The sequence below is a fragment of the Callorhinchus milii genome, unplaced genomic scaffold, assembly GCF_018977255.1.
Source record: "Callorhinchus milii isolate IMCB2004 unplaced genomic scaffold, IMCB_Cmil_1.0 Scaffold22, whole genome shotgun sequence".
Classification (NCBI taxonomy): Eukaryota; Metazoa; Chordata; class Chondrichthyes; order Chimaeriformes; family Callorhinchidae; genus Callorhinchus; species Callorhinchus milii.
The window spans coordinates 6,366,386-6,383,260 of record NW_024704763.1 but is presented as its reverse complement, the minus strand read 5'-3'; the positions used below and the strand labels follow the sequence as shown (position 1 = coordinate 6,383,260).

General features: G+C 44.1%; 1 protein-coding gene across 1 annotated transcript in view; it reads left to right on the top strand.

Annotated features, from left to right (window-relative positions):
* The window catches only part of LOC103188969 (AT-rich interactive domain-containing protein 3B), a 94,993-nt gene that overhangs the window by 36,625 nt on the left and 41,493 nt on the right, over positions 1-16,875 (top strand). The window contains exon 3 of the mRNA XM_007909186.2: positions 12,569-12,640. Coding sequence (XP_007907377.1) covers positions 12,569-12,640 — 72 coding nt within the window. The remainder of the gene's footprint in view (positions 1-12,568; positions 12,641-16,875) is intronic.

The following is a 16,875-nucleotide window of genomic DNA, read 5'->3' as shown; positions in this document are numbered from 1 at the left end:
GCAAGATATACGGTAAAGTGTATTTTGTGGGCAGTGGTTCGACAATGCAATACACCCCCAGGGCTGCATTGGAGTGTCAGCTTAGACTGCGATTCCAAGTGGCGATGTGGGGTTTGAACCCACAACACTCAAGAGGTGAGAGTGCTACCTTCGCTAGGCTGACACACAATTTACCATTTCCTGTTTACTCCCTTCCTGCTCTTCTGAAACCATAATACTTGCCTTTGATATAGCGCCTTATCACGTTGTCGAGACATCTCAAAGAGCTTCACAGAATATGCTGTAAAGTGAATTGACTGTATATTTTGTGGGTGAAAAGGATGTCTCAAAGCACTTCACATGATTTACTGTAAAGTCCAATGTATGTGTAGTCAGCCGGGAGTAAAGTAATGCCCTGGGATAATAATAATAATAATAATAATAATAATAATCCTTGCATTTGATATAGCGCTTTTCACGTCGGGAGGACGTCCCAAAGCTCTTCACAGAACACACTGTAAAGTGAATTGACTGTATATTTGTGGGCGAACGAGGCAGCCAATTGCGCACAGCAATGTCCCACAAACAGTCGTAGATTGAAAATGACCAATTTATTATTGTTTTGGGTTTTTTGGAGGGATTATTATTAGGAGTGTGGAGTAAGGAAACTTGCCCAAGGTTTCGCCCTCTGCCTGGAATTGAACTCAGGTCTCTCACTTCCAAAGCGAGTGCTCTAACCACTGAGCTACAGGACTCCGATGTTTTAATGTCCACTTGAGCAGGCAGCTTGGACCTGGGTTTCATGTCTCATCTGAAAGATTGGCACCTATGACAATGTAAAGCACCCCAGCACTGCACTGAAGTGTCAGCCTAGACGATGCGAGTTCAAACTCCCGACATGGAGCTTGAACCCACAACATTCTGACACACAAGAGGCGAGACAGCTACCTACTGAGCCAGGCTGACACAGTATAATCTAATGCCTTATCTAAGTGTTTATTATTTGCATATAAGGCTTGACAGGCTATTTGTCCAAAGGGGTCATCACAGTCCTGTCGACACCCGACATCCAGACATGCACACATGGACCTTGTATCAAAGACCTCTGGCTCGAGATAAGGAGCTTGGCTGATTGTTACGCTCCTTAAACCCAGGAGTGCTGAAGCCAATTGTAGAATTCCCAGCACTCTCCCAGATAGGATCAGCATCAGGGATTCGAACCTGAGACCTTCACTATGTCCAGCCTGGGTAGTGCGTTTACCGCACTGTCGGGAGTGTGTGCACGTGTGGGTGAGTGTTGGGAGGATAGGATAGAGCAAGGTGGGAGTGGGCTCGCATAAGAAGGAGCGTTGGATGCTTTAAGGTGCCAGAGAGAGGGGGGCCAGTGGAGCAATATCCCCGCATGTGGCAATACCTTCAAGAGAGACGCGAGAACTAGAGAGTGGAAAAAAAACAGGCAGAAAATTCATCCCCCTGGATTGAAGCATTATAACAGCAGACTTCATGTGAGAAAAGCTAATCTAACATTAAAGATAGTAGGCTGAATCCTATTTTAGCTGCGCAGGCTGTTATGTTGGTCTGAACGATAACCATAGTGTCTCTTTTTCTATTTATTCTTTACTTTTTTTTCTTCTCTCCCCCACTCCCGCCCCCACCCCAACCAGCTGTTTTGACATAAGTTGTGCAACTACGTAAGGTTTCAACTTGCACAAATTACATTCGTATATTTGATTCTCAAAGGTTTACAGGCTGACAATGCCTGGTTTCTACTGAAAGTCCATCTCCCTGTATCTCTGAGCTGCTTTACTCATACAATCTAATGCAGTTGGTCTTAGCTTCCCCATCTGAATTCATGTTATCAAATCATGTCAAAGGAAGACTTATCAAATTGACTTCATGTCAATGTCGGCTTTTGCCACCAATTAAAACAGGAAATTGAAAAACCCATTACTAACCGAGTTAACAACTTTTCATAGCTGATTATAAATAATCTCCATATATAGTCATTGCTTTTATTGTAGGACTAACAGATGTTTCCCATGGGCTGTCATTGGTGATCAGCCCCAGAGGTTATTGGAGTCGTTTGTCAAATACTTGGGTTGCATAGTTTCTGGCTCTGCCAAGTGTGTGTGCGTGTGTGTGCACGTGTACTTGTGTGTGTGTGAAAATGTGTGTGCATGTGCACATGTGTGTGTGTGCACGTGTATGTGTGTTAGCACGTTTATGTGAGGGCGAATGGGTGGGTGCATGCATGTGCATGTGTGTGTTTCTGCACACGTATATGCGGAACATGTTTGCATACGTAGGTGTGTGTGTGTGTGCATGCTTTTATCTGTCCACTTCACACTTATTAACAGTTTCAATAACGGTGTATCGCAGTGACTTAAGCTGCTGACTATTTCTAAGCTAATCAAACATACTCGCTCACCTGTTGGGTGGGGTGGGGGGGTGGCATCTCTTCTCACCAACAGCGAAGGCCTGTAAATGTGGTAAATTTTATAACCCTGACTTACAATAAGGCTTGCAAATAGAACAACGCCCTATTTTTTCACAAAGTGGAAATAATTTGCATTTTTACAGCACTTTCATCACTTCGCAACATCTGAAAGTGTTTCACAGGTTATTGCTTCCAGTGCAATGACTTTCTGGAGGTGAATGGGCAAGCATTCTGTTTGTGAGACATTGCTAAAAATACACAGTTGCTGTACTTCGCAATAAAATTTTGTGAGGGGCTTTGAGACGTCTCGATGACTTGATTAGGCGCTACATGAAATGCAAGGATTATAACATTGTTATTATTATAATTAAAGCGTTTCAAACAAGCAGTGGGGCCAGGAATGTCGTGCTCTGCAGCTGTGAGCATTCAGACCATCGATTCATCTGCCCCTTTTCCCTACGTCTGGAGAACGGCATTTGCTGCAATGAAAGCTTATGACTGGCACAAATCCATCAATTCTCCTGAAAAGTCACCGACGTCACAGACTAAAGCTGAGGAATGTTGGACTGTTAAGTCCAGGCTCATGTCTGCGGACGTTGGAAATAGGCTGCCATTGTTTACATTGAAAACTGCTCCCAAACACGATACAAGTTATTCCGCGGCTAAAAGTAAGTGGATTAGTGGATGGTCCAGCGATCAGCCTCTGAACATCTTTTGAAATAAGTCAAGTCGGATCCAGGAGAGGGTAGGGTAGCAAAGGTCACCGCTTTATGGCTCCAAAAAGAATCATGTCTCTTTATTCTCGTGCTTAAGAGGAAAATGTTCCCAAGTACAAAGGGGTTCCTAATTCACCAGCTTAGGAAGATTTGGTGTAGATTGAAGCTAAATCTCCCAGTGTTACAGAACCCGATCGCCAGAGACTGAGGTGATGTTGGTGGGATTGACTCTCTAGGTTTCAGTGGAAGATCTGACAGGGGATCAGCATCAAGCATTGTGCGGTTGGAGATGGGTCAGCGATGCGGTGAATTGGTTCCCGAGGTTCTGGGGATGTTCGGGTTTTTTAGTCAGCCGGGTGTCTACAACCATACTGAGAATTCCATGCATCCCACCAACACGTGGAAATTCTAGAGATGGATGGTTTGAATGGAATGTGCACTCTCTTCCTGGAGGGACGCCCCCTGTTTACCTAATTCCAGAAAGTATTAGGCGCAGGTGGGCAAGAGCCAAGAATTGGGGACCCCAGAGTGTGCGTTGGGGTAATTGCTGGAGTCTAACCAGCTAAAACTGCATAGCCTGCCATCGATATCACTGTCTGGCAAGCTTAGCACTGCTGGCAAGTGTTAGAGTATCTTTCCTGCAGCTTTCCGCAACGGGCCTCGTAATATTTGGTAAGTGGAGCTCAGGGACCACTGCCCGGAAAGAAGGGTCACAGGTCAAGTTGACTTCTGTTCCTCATTGAGGCTGGTTTAAGGGGAGCTTGGCATTTAGATTTGGCCACGTACCAACCAGGGAACACCAAGGTAGCGTGGTGTAGGAAGCCCAGAGATAAAAAGCAAAGAAAACACGTTCAGAGTAAAGAACCTCCTCTCGGAAGGTGGTTGTTAAATTGTACCCAGGATACAGCTGATCGATACAGCGTAGGAAGGTCCCAGCTCCTGTGGCATTGGATGCTCTGTGCTTGGGAGGCAGTATAACAGAGGATGGCCACAGACTCCTCTGCTCACCAGAAAAGTGAGGTAATGTGCAAGACACAATAACCAGCATATGTGTCCCTTTAAAAGCTTCGAGATGCTTGCATTCCATCCGACAACTGTAATCCATCAAATACTGTAATTTTTATGAATGGCTTTGCACGAACAAATTGTTTGCAGTGAGGCAATTACAAGACATTATTTTTTAACCAAATAAAGGCACGATCGCAATTGCAAATGACTGCCAGACTGAATCACCAAGCAAATAGGCTTCTCTCTGAGAAATGTGCGTGGGTTACTCATTATAATACCTCACTCACTCACTCACTCAAATCCTTATACACACAACCACTCAGACACATGTGGGCACACAGAAGCACTCGTGCACAAATTAATGCATACATATATATATATAAATATGAGTTATAGACACACACATTTATATCCGCCCAGGCATACATACACACACACACTTACATAAGCACGCATGCACACATCCTACGTAACGCTGGTTGTATGTCTTGCTTCACATTACGATGATTAATTGCACAATACTGAAACTCAGCCTCGCTGCGGTCAGATTTGGGGGGAAGCAGCATTATTGAGGCTGCCCTAATGCTTGTTTTATTTAATTTGACCCTAATAAATCCTTCTCCCAAGTCAATTAGCTGCAAAGCTCTGTCAGCTCAAATGGACGCTGGATCTGTCTTGCTGCTAGAGTGCCGTGTCAGCTGTTATTTTGACACGTCGCAACAGCCCCAACCCCCAAACAATCACAAGCCAGCTCCAGCATCGCGTTTGACCCGTTCAATCCCTCGCTGAATAAAGGGAAGCATCGGGTGGATACAGTACAATAAATCATCGGTAACCAAATGGAGCTTTCGCACCTTACTGGAGGCTTACTGGAGTCCCGTAGCGCAGTGGTTAGCACACTTGCCTTGCAAGCGAGAGTACCTGGATTTGATTCCCAGCAGGATGAAACCTTAGACAAGTTTCCTTACTCAAAATGCCTTTATTTCCCTAGAGGGAACCCAGTTGTTAGTCGACTGGCAGATCGCTTTTTGAGGGTAATAATCCCTTCAAAAAATATATATATATTCAATGGTCAGAAGGTTGCGGGTTCAAAATCCCACGTCAGGGACGTTTAAGCTTGTGATCTAGCGTGACGTTGCAGTGCTGGGGATAAGCCCTGCGTTATCAGAGGTGGGAGTTCCAATTTTGTATTTTTTGGTGAGTGTAGCTTTAAATACTCACAGATCCCAGTGCCCCGTGAAATTGCATCTGGGATGTTCCTTGTAAGATTGCAGATCATTTATCTACTGCCTGTTTGATAATGTATTGATTAGGTTTGCGCTGATATCGACTGCTTCCCTGTCACCAGAAACGGCACAGACCCATTCCTGGGGAAAATGAGATTACATCCATCTATTCCTGCTGCAGCATCCTTGAGCTGAACAAGTAAAGCCAGCTCCGAGTTGGAACCCGGAGAGGGGTGCACAGTGCAGGGGATATATGAACAATGATCCTTTCCCCATCTCCCATTGTAGGACGCATTCAACGCAGATCTGTCAACACATTACATACAGTAAAGCTCTTTGAGATATTGTCCTGCTTGAAAGACGCTGCATCAAATACAAATACATTTAATTGTTATTACAGTGAACCAGTCAAAAGAAATTTATACGGGAGCAACGATAACCCTTACATTTGATGCAGTACCTTTCGTGTCGGGCGGACCATGTCAAAGCGCTTCACTGGGTATACTGTGATGTATAGTGACTGTGTTTTGTAGCCAAAAGTACTGGGGTTATAAGGCCTTGCACTTTGAAATGCTGCTCTCCGAGAAATGATCATGGAAAATGGGCTTGATTATTGCATAAATATGGAGTATTTATTGTGTAAATAAAGAACTGCACCTCGTGGCTAATAGGAACTGATCTGGGATATTGAGAAAACTCAGCTTTTGCTGAGTAAATCCCAACATCCAGAGTGTGAGATTCTCAAAAGTCTGAGTGGAGGGAGTGGAGATGGAGAAAGGATCATTGTTCATATATCCCTTGCACTGTGCACCCCTCTCTGGGTTCCAATTCGGAGCTGGGGAAATTTGCTCGACCACCTTTTTTTCCCCCATTTTCTTTGCCGTTGATTCACCACACGGCTGCAGGGGAGACTGGGCGTGATTTGAAATCTCTTGTTCCACTTGAGCTGAGTGCTTACCTCCTTTGGCATTAAAGTTTCGCTTTGAGGGGGAGGAGGTGCATTTTTGTTATCTTCCTGCTGGTAAAGCAGAGGATTCAACATAATTGATTTTGTGGGAAGGGTTTTGTGTCATTTAAAAGCTGAAAAAAATCCCTTTAAGTGGCTGGAGAATTCCACATGGTGGGGATGAAATTGTCTTCAAGGTGCTGAATGCCTTTGTGATGTGAGAGATCCACAACATCAATCTGGAAGCGGATCAGAAGCATTATAATAATAATGATCCTTGCATTTGATACAGCACCTTACATGTTAGTAGGACATCTCAAAGCACTTCACAGGATTTACTGTAGAGAACATGACTGTGTATTTCGTAGGTGAATGTAGCAGCTAATTTGTAGCACAGAGGTACTCCACAAACAGACTTGAAGTGAAATCGCCAGCTTTTATTTTGGGGTAAAGTCAGCCAGGACTCCAGGAGAGACTTGGTTATGAGTTCAAAGTCACAATGTGGGGCTTGAACCCATAACCTTCTGACTCAGATGCCAGAGTGCTACCAATTGAACACATTGTGCTCCAGTCGGGTCCAGGTTTCACAGCATTCAAGCCAATGTGGCAGGCCATGATTTTGCTTGTATTTCAGGTTTGGTGCCTGACCTCTACTCTGTGCTCTTGCAGAATAGAGTAAAAACTCACATAAGTTGTATCAGTTAGAATCCTAACATTTTATATGGCTTAGACAAAGTCTGAGTCGCAGGCAAACTTGTTTCAGTCGTATAAGATCTGATTTAAGCAATAATCTACACTGTGCATGCGTGCTTCGGTGCAGCCGGTAGAGCACACGTGGTGACGGGTCGTGATTACATTTCCCGCGGTTCAATTCGTGATGACCAGTTGCCCTAAGCATTGGGAGTCGTATTGAATCACGGGAAAGGAAGTTGCCCCCCACCTCCCCGCATGCAGGTCAGCAAGTCATTTCCCACAATTTAAAGCAGCCGGTAAGTACGGGAGTAATGGAGGGTAGGAGGGCGGCTTTACGAGTTAGGCGGTGAATGATACAAGTCGTGCCAAGAAATCTAAGTGGTTTTGATCGGAAATGAATGGACTCGGCTGAATGTCCAACTTAGGCGATTATACGATTCATAAAGATAAGACGTACGCGAGTTTTACTGTCTTTGTTAATTGGTTTGGCAGAAATTGAGTCAGGTTTCTGATTTGAATTCACTAGAAACAAAAAGTGACGGAAAATGTGTCATTTGTCAGAAAGGCGCTTTAAGTTTTACAAAGAGCACACTTGCGCTCAGCCCGCCAATGTTGGACCTGGAGCAAACCAAAGTTCGAACCCTTCAAGCCCCACAAGCCCTCATTTCCCCCTAACTCCCCACCACCACCCTCGCCCTAGCCCCCACCCCCACCAATGCAAGATAGCTTGTTTACCAAAAGAGTGCTTAGAACACAGCTAGTGCCATTTAAGGGCTTTATCCCAGAGCTGCTCAGCCCTGGTACATGTGACAAATGAATCTAACTCTCAGGGTGTCTGTGTGTCCTTAATGGGAGGTCTTCCTGACAAGCAGAGCTGCTGGAGATTGTCAGAAGCTGTTTCCATTGGGACTGTTCCAGCCCTCACTGAATCCAATCCTCTCAGCAGGACGGTAGCAGAAAGCTGCTGCTGAACCGCCAGCTGATGGGCAGCCTATCTCACACAGACAACATCACACAAGCAGGAACAGATCGGCAATGATTGACTTCCCTGAACACCCCACCTCCTCCCACCTCCGCATTGCCCGCTGATCACCACATCCCCTTCCTCGTGGGCTGGGATGGTCATTTTTGGTGAGGGTGTAAACATGTTGGAGCTAAGGGTTAGTTAATTAATTTGTTAGTTAATTAATTAATTAATCAATTCTACCTTTTCTGTAATCTTCTTTGGTCCTACACTTTTTGTCTATTTGCAGGATGTCGCTGCCTGCAAATACAGTCACTACACTTCGCAGTAAAATCCTGCAAAGCGTTTTGAGACATTTCAACATGTTTCAAATGCGCAGATGATTATACACATATTATTAACGTCCTTCCAATTGGCTCCTCTCCTGATGTATTGTATTTTTGGATAAATTCCATTCGCCGTTACAATGCAAACCGTGACATGTATTTTGTATGTGGGAGGGGAGCAGAGGTTGGATTGATTCCTTCAATGGGATCGTTGCGTTGCTACAAGACCATTTGGAGGTCGGGGGAAGGGGAGCTGCTGTGGTTCTCGGTGCCTGGTATATGTTGTACGTAAATAGCCGGGAGTTTGGAATCCAATTGAAGGATTGATATGACATCCTAAACTTGGAGCGTGAATCTCAAGTGACTCATGAATGTCCCTCAGCACCGAGATTAGATTACACCCTCTAAAATCATTCCTGCCTTGCCCGCCTGTGATCTACGCTGCTTGGTTGCATTTCTGACATTAAAATTATTGGACCTGGCGTCCTTACCTACCCAACCCCCCACCCCACCCCATGCTTATGTCTCTGCTAAAGCACAAGTAGCCAAAGAGGCAACATACTAACAACTGTATCCCAATTAATAATATTTGTTGTTGCTTGCATTGCAAATTGCAGTCTTGTTTTCCCGCATCGACTCCATTCTTTTCAGCTTCTGGTAGATGTCAGTGGTGAATTCGGGGGCTGAGTCGAAAGGGTGTCACAGCACTTCACGTTGGCATTGTTGCAGAGAATGTCTGTCGCTGCTCCCTCCAGCCACTGATCTGCCTCTAAACACCCATCATGGGAACAGAATCCCATGCCCCCACTCTCACCCTCAACACACATCCTGACACTCATGCACATCAATGTTCACTTACACACACAGGCACATACATCATTCATACTGACCCACTCACGCGTACACATCTCGACACCCATTACAAACACACATACACACACACACCCACACACGTACTCAAGCAAAACTTTTGACAATGTACGAGAGAGAGAGAGAGGAAATTAGGACAGCATACATTCTCTCAGTCAATATTATTTAGGGATCTTCTTTACCTGGACCTCTCTTGTGACCTAGTTGTACTCAAAGAGCCACATTCATTACTTTGAGTGCTTTAATTGGGAATTTACATTGCAGAGAGGGCAACATTCCACACACACACGCGCACACACACACACAGACACATACAAACACGCCCACTACGTATTGATTGCGATAAGTCGATGTTTAGTAATGAGGCAAGACAGTGTTGGGAGTGTCTTCAAGCATTTTGCTTAATTCAGGAAAATACATTTGGAAGACAAATTTGTGAAACGTGTGCTGTCCTTTGGAGCGGTGAGTAATGTCACCTGGTGTATGACTGAGCCATATAAAATGATCCTTGCACATCGTGTCTTTCACGTTGAGGGGATAATAATTATAAACAATAATCCTTGTATTTGATACAATGTTTTGTCATGTCGTTGAGAAGCCTCAAAGCACCTTCCCAGGATAGACTGTAAAGTGGTGAGACTTTTTTTGTGTATTTTGAGAACTGGTGCCTCAATGAGTTTATTTGGGATGATTGTTGGCCAGGGCACCGGGAGAAACTACCGTCGGATCTTTAACATCCGTCTGAAAAGGCAGACGGTGTCCTAGTTTTTAACATCTCATGCAAAGGGCAGAACCTTGGACCGTACACCTTCCCCCAGTACTGCATTGGATTGCCAGCCAAGGCTATGTGAGTCGAAAGCCCTAACATGGGGCTTGAAGACACAACTTTCCTACTCAAGAGGCAGGAGTGCAACCAACTAAATCAAACTGATATACGCACCATATGATCTGGACTATGTTTGCCAATTTAAGCCAAGGTTGTGATTTGGTGCTATACTGATTTTGGGCACTGATGGTGTAAAAAAAAATCCGGATCCTTATCCGTAAACCAGCACAAGTCAGGGTCTTCAGGAGGGAAAAATCAGGAGGTGTGCCTTTTTAGAAAGAATGCCATTTTTAGGTGAGGTCGATTATTTTTAATCCCCCAAAATAAACGTGGAGGTCACTTAGCTTAGACCTTTAAATATCCGAGGAAATGCAGTACTCCTATATCAATGGCAAATGACACCTTTGACCTCTGTGGCTGGAATGTGTCCTTCACAGAAAGAGATCAGATCAACCGAAGCTTGTGTGTAAAACGCTGGAAAGAGTTGTGGGGTGTTACTGTTGAAGTTGAGTTACTAAATTAATGTTATATTAAAGGTTACGTCTTCTCCGAACAAGGGAGAAAATTGGAATTTTCGTTGGAAGTTAATTTGAGTTGCACCGATGCTGATCGTTTAATATAACGAGATTTTCTGGCAACTTTGAAGGGTCGTGGGTTTAGGGCATTGACCTCTGGGGCCCAGGTTGAAATCCCACCGAGGTCAATGGGATGAAAAACTTCTCTTGCTGAAGGGAGGGCCATAGGATAGCAGGTTCAGACAGTCTCAATCCCTATGTGCACTGCTGTGTATTTGGGAACTGCTATCAGTTATGCGGGTCTGAAATAGCCCAACATGGGAAGGGGAGGGGCTGATTTCTGCTTGGAACTGAAAAGTCACCTGGGTTCTCCTGGAAAGTACTATTCTGAGGTCACCACGCATTATTGATGACGCCCACAAAATATACAATCAATTCACTTTACAGTATGTTCTGTGAAGCGCTTTGAAACGTCTCGAAGACGTGATAAGGCGCCATATCAAATGCAAGGATTGTTATTATTATCATTGGGACTCTGGGACGTACCAGAGATAAGAAGACACACAAAAAAAGAAAGTTTTGGTGTTTAATTAACAACATGATTTCCCCCTTGTAAACCCGGACGGAAATAAATGACAGGGAAACCCCACTTCTCATTTGCTTTGTTGTCCTGTTCTGTGACCCACCACCTGGAATGGAGAAAGGCAAGCGAGTTCCTTCTCTCTGAAACCGTCAAGTCAGCCATCGCTGTACAATGTAACAGGCCAGAGACTAGTATGTTAATGTACGTGCGGTAAGTGTAATCTCCTTTGTGACAGTCGGCACCCCCAACCTTGAACCGTTGACATTAACAGCGTGGAAATGTCAGGCGGACAAAAAGGATTCACGTCGCTGTGGCAACCGCTGCCCCGGAATGTCGGAGTCAAACTTGGTTTCAGCCAAATGTTCTGTCATTCAATGGATCGCGCAGATTACACACACAAATTAGGAGCAGCATTTCGTATCAGGAGATGAAATGAAGCCGTGGTGCTGGCTTCTCCCAGTACAGCGTGAGCAGTTGTGGATAGTGTTCACAACTTGGCTTTTCTGAGTGTGTGTGCATTTGTGTAGGGGTGTGTGTGTGCTTGCGTGTACGTGCGTTTCTCCCTTTATATCTTCTTCATACAGACTATATTTCCATCCTCAGAGAGGATGGGTGAGATTGGGCCACGGGACTATGTATGGTTGGTTAGTCCGGTATAGAATTGGAATGCTGTTTTCTCTCACACAAACATAGACACACACGCACTCACACACACACATAGATGAGTTTCCTTCTTTGTCTCAAATGTTTGCCTACAAAATACAGTCACTACACCTTACAGTAAATCCAGTGAAATGCTTTGAGACAAGAACCCGACGTGTAAAGCTTTATATGAAACACAAGGATTATTATTATTGTTATTTAACATTGGGGGATGATGCTTCCACAGGCTCCCAAGTGGCCATCGTACTCGTGTGAGGCTTGAATAATGAATGTCAATTGCCCGATGTCCACACAGCCTCCCTTTCCAGCCAAGATAGACCAGGAATTGCAGCCTCTATGGACATGAGCACAGCAATAACTGGGTTTAGCACCATTTATTTATCAGAATTAAACGTATATTACGGAAACTGCACCAGGCCCATTAATGCTAATTCCAGCCCAGGTCTCGGGTGCAGTTGGCAGATTTAGGTGTTAACCCTTCGATGACCGAAGATTCAATGGTTTTGATCTCAGGTCGTAAGTAAACATGGCAATTTGTGCACAGCAATGTCCCACAAATGTCCCAGGAAGCAGCTGAATGCTATGATGGAAGGATATTAAGGTGGGTGTTCTGGAGAGATGAGGTTAGGTGGGCCGAAGGGCGTTCTTCATCCAAACCAATCTTGTGATCTGCCTCCTTGGCTCCCATTTGTAGACTCCAGGCCAGAATGCATGGATTTGCATTTCTCATTTTTTTTACATTTATTTTGTTTTATTTGTTTATTTCTTCCTCGTTCTCTCATTCTTTCCCCTTTTTGTTTTTTTGTGTGTGTTCAGAATGGGAGTCTGGCCTGGAATGATGATGCTGATGGTGGACGAGCAAGAGAGGCGGCCAAAGACTTTGCAAAGGTCGGATTATTTTTCTCCTTTCTTTCCTTGCCTGCGCTATGAACACTGACTTCCATCTGCTTAACTCGTGGCTTTGACTCTCTCTCGCGGTTCCTCCAGACCATCTTGTCACATCTTCACCCAGGTTCTGTTGGACCCAGTAGAAATTCAGTTGCATGACATTGACCTGTAGGACCTTGACCTCACTAAGAGTAACCTCAACCTTGGTTTCTAGATTAGATAGCTCCAGGTTAGGCCCTGATCGTGATATTTCAGGCCCAATAACAACTATTGGGCTGCCTTTCACCCTAACCTTGACCTTTAGGCTCCCATTGACCCTAATTTTGACCTTGGCATAAGCAACCCAAATCTCATGTGCTCTCTGATGTCCAGGTTAAACACTAAAACATTGCCACATTGGTACAGGAAGAACAATGGGAAGTCGAGGGTTGGTCATTGTTTTGCGAGAGTTTCCACACTGCATTCAGGAAAGATGTCGGAAACATTCAGGAAAGATGTCAGAAATGTGTGTTGCAATAGAGCAGGAAGCTCTTTCAAAATAAGTGCATGTATGTAATAGGTGTGATGCTAATAATAATCCTTACATTTGATATAGCGCCTTTCACATTGTAAAGACGTCTCAAAGTGCTTCTCAGGGTTCACTGTAAACTGTACTGGTGATGGTGGTAGAAGCAGATTCGCTAACAACTTTCAAGAGAGAAGTGGATAGATATTTAGGGAGGACAAATTTGCAGGGCTACGGGGAGAGCATGGGGGGAGATTGCTTTGGAGTGATTTGGATAACTCTTTCAAAGAGCCAGCATGAGCCGAATGGCCTTCTTCTGTGCTGTATCATTCTATGATTCTATGTAGTGACTGTGTGTCTCTTTGTGCGCAGCAATGTCTCACAAATGGCCACAAAGTGAATGATTGATTTTATATGGTGGATTGTCATCCAGGACACCAGAAGAAAATAGTGCCATGGGACACCTGCACAGGAAGAGACTGGACTTTGGTTTAACATCTCATCTGAAAGCTGTCAGCTCCATCAGTGTTAACACACAAGGGGACAGATTTTATTTGAAAAGGAAAGAGAGTTCTCCTGGTGTACTGCCAAAATGTTTAGCAGATGAATTGGCCGTTCACTTTATGGCTTTTTGTTGGACCTTGCTGTGTGCACATTGGCTGCAGTCTTCAGCCATAGGAGCTATATCAAATGCAAGATTAATAATAAATTTTTATTATTATTGAGATTAAAAGGGTGAATGGTCCCAGAAATTGAACCTGGAATCTTCTGGCTCCAATAACAACAACAATTGCATTTAGATAGTGGCTTTTATGTCGGGAGATTATCACAAGGCTAATGAAGGGTTTGCACCTGAGCTGGGGGTTGGGATCAAATCTAACAACTGCCAAGAGATGTATCCAGTGTTGTAAGGTTTATTGACGTTATGTTTGTAAGTGACTGAACGCAAATGTAGAACAGTGAGATTCATTTTCTTACTAAAGAGTATCGATTTCAACCACAAGCAGGAAGTAAAATGCGTAATTTTGTGCAGTTGTCCTCCATTGTAATCCACGTTCAGAGTGCGGAGCGGGAGCGAGGTTCCTCCACAGAAAACCGCGCTCAAATTCTTTAATCCCGTTTGCCCTGGAGACATTGCAGAGCCCAGTCTTCACTCCCGACGTGAAAGGCACTATACAAATGTAATCTTGTTGTTGTTGTCGTTGAAGAGTGAGGTTTGTGCAGGTTTGCTGTCTTCGGCTGTTGTAAAATAAATCATTCTCTTGCACAGGAACGTAAAAACAGGAGGAGGCTATACAGCCCTTCGAAAATGTTCCGCCATTCTGTTAGATCATGGCTGATCTGTACCTCAACACCAATTACCCAGCTTTGCCCCATATACCTTGACACCCTGACCTAACAAAAATCTATCCACCTCAGTCCTGAAAATGTGAATGGATCCAGCCTTTCTGGGGGGGAGAGATCCAGATTTCTACTACTCTTTGTGTAAAAAAATGCTTCCTGATTTCACTCCTAAATGGCCTGGCTCTAATTTTAAGATCGTTATAAGATTATTGCAGTGGCATCGATACTCATGCGGTTCCTTTACTGAACTGACGCTCTTACTTTTACCAATTCACATTTGATCAAAGGTCCCTCTGTACCAGGCTATTTCCTTCCTCCTCTTTCCCCTCTCCCTTCCTCCACACTCTCAGAAAGCCAGTATTGATCAGTTTAAAACGGCATTAACGGGAGGGAGGGGGGCAAGGGATGGGAAGCCTTGCGAAAGGCATATTTCATATCTGTGTGATATCGAAGCATATTTTTACCCAGGAGGATTGGCCATTAAATGTCACCCAGTCATTTTATATGGCTTGAGGTAATGGTAGATTCCAGTTGCAGCCTTTTTAGATTTAATGGGGCAGTGTCATCTCCCATCTGCTCCGAGTTCCATCTCTCTTTTGATTCACTCCCTATCGCTTCCACCTCTACAGCTCTGTGGGGCAGAACGACCCACAGTCCGCGTGAGGCTCATTGTATTTTACTTGTTTGCTTTTACTTTTTGTCTGACTTTTAAAGGAAAACATTTTAACAGCAAATGCAATAAATAATTCCACTGATACAGGCCCGCAAAAGGCTTGTCAACAGTGGTCAGTCACTCTGTCTCATGCCACTATTTTTATTTATACCCCGCCTTTCATGTAACCTAAGCCAGGATAACTGGGAGAGACACCATAGTGAGCACGTTTGAAAGCAAAGTAAGAAAACTGCCCTCAAGCGATAAATCTACTGGTGATGATAATAATACCTTTTGTTTGACCTAGTGCTTTATCACATCGTTCAGATGTCTCGAAGCATTTTGTAGGCTTTATTATAAAGTGTAGTGACTGCGTATTTTGTAGGCGAACGAGGCAGCATAACGATATCGTCACAAACAGCCGGGATGAAACAAAGACCGTCAGACTTGTTCATCAGGACTCACCTTGCAGAGAGGACTCTATCTTCAACCTCTCTCTCACTTGTACCTGACCCAGAGGATCTGTTGCTCCTCAAAAGAAATGCAAAGAAAAAAAACATTCTGCTTCTGCATATTTCGTCTCAGAATTACTCAGACCCAGGAAGGAAATTAAAAGATTGAAGTGAAAGTGAGATTAGAGCTTCGAGAGTGTTTATATCGTCTTCTGCACTTTATTTCCTCCGTTGGGCTTCAATGTAGTTCCACTGTCCACTGGTGTTTAGTGTTTAGTAAGAGAGAAAAACTTGGGGTCAGGCCTTATATTAGCATATTGCCCAGAGTTCTTGTGATCTCTGGGCTGCTGTACCTCAGGTAATTAGTCTGGTTCCTTTGAATATGATAATAATAATAATCATAATCATTGCATTTGATTTAGCGACTTATCCCATCGTCACAACGACTCAAAATGCTTCACATAATATAGTGTAAAGTGGTTAGACTGTGTACTTTGTGGGAAAAACGCGGCAGCAAGTTTGCGCACAGCAATGGCCCACAAACAGCCATGGAGTGAGTGACCAATTGTGTTTGGGAGATGTTGATAGCAATTCATTCTGTATAAATTAATCTACAAAAGAGTGGAAGGCTTTAAAATGCACAATACAAAATACCCAGATCACTACTCTTTACAGTATATCCTGTGAAGCGCTTTTAAGACTTTCTCGCAACCTGAAGGGCGCGAAACCAAATGTAAAGATTGTGGTAATGCGTGACTAGCTACCTGGTCAATAAGGTGCGAAATCCTTTCGATGTGTGACTAGAAATCTAATAACCCTGAATACTTTCAGTTGACAGGAACTTGTCTTGTTGCTTTTTTGAAACCCTTTGTAGTCTCTTGACTCACCAATTGTGCTGCTCGTCTGTTAAACAGCACACTCCTCACCCAGTTAACCAGTCGTGTCTCCAGTATTTCCTGTTCTCTTTGTTGTGCTTATTTTTGATTTGACTGTGCGGTAACCAATGCTTTTCATCATTATAAAGCTGCACCTCCAATGATTGGGCTCGGCTGGTGGAAATGAAGTGTTCCAATCCCAGCCTCAACCCAGTGACCCTCAGCTAGAAAGTGTTGGTATGGGGAAATTCTGCGAGGGTGTGATCCCGTCTTAATTTAGAAGCCAGTTCTTTTTAAGAACTGTAGAAAATTGTGCATCACCCCCAGCTCAGTCGGTAGCACTCTCGCCTCTGAATCAGAAGCTTGTGGGTTCAAGCCCAATGTGCTACATTGTCGGAGGTGCCATC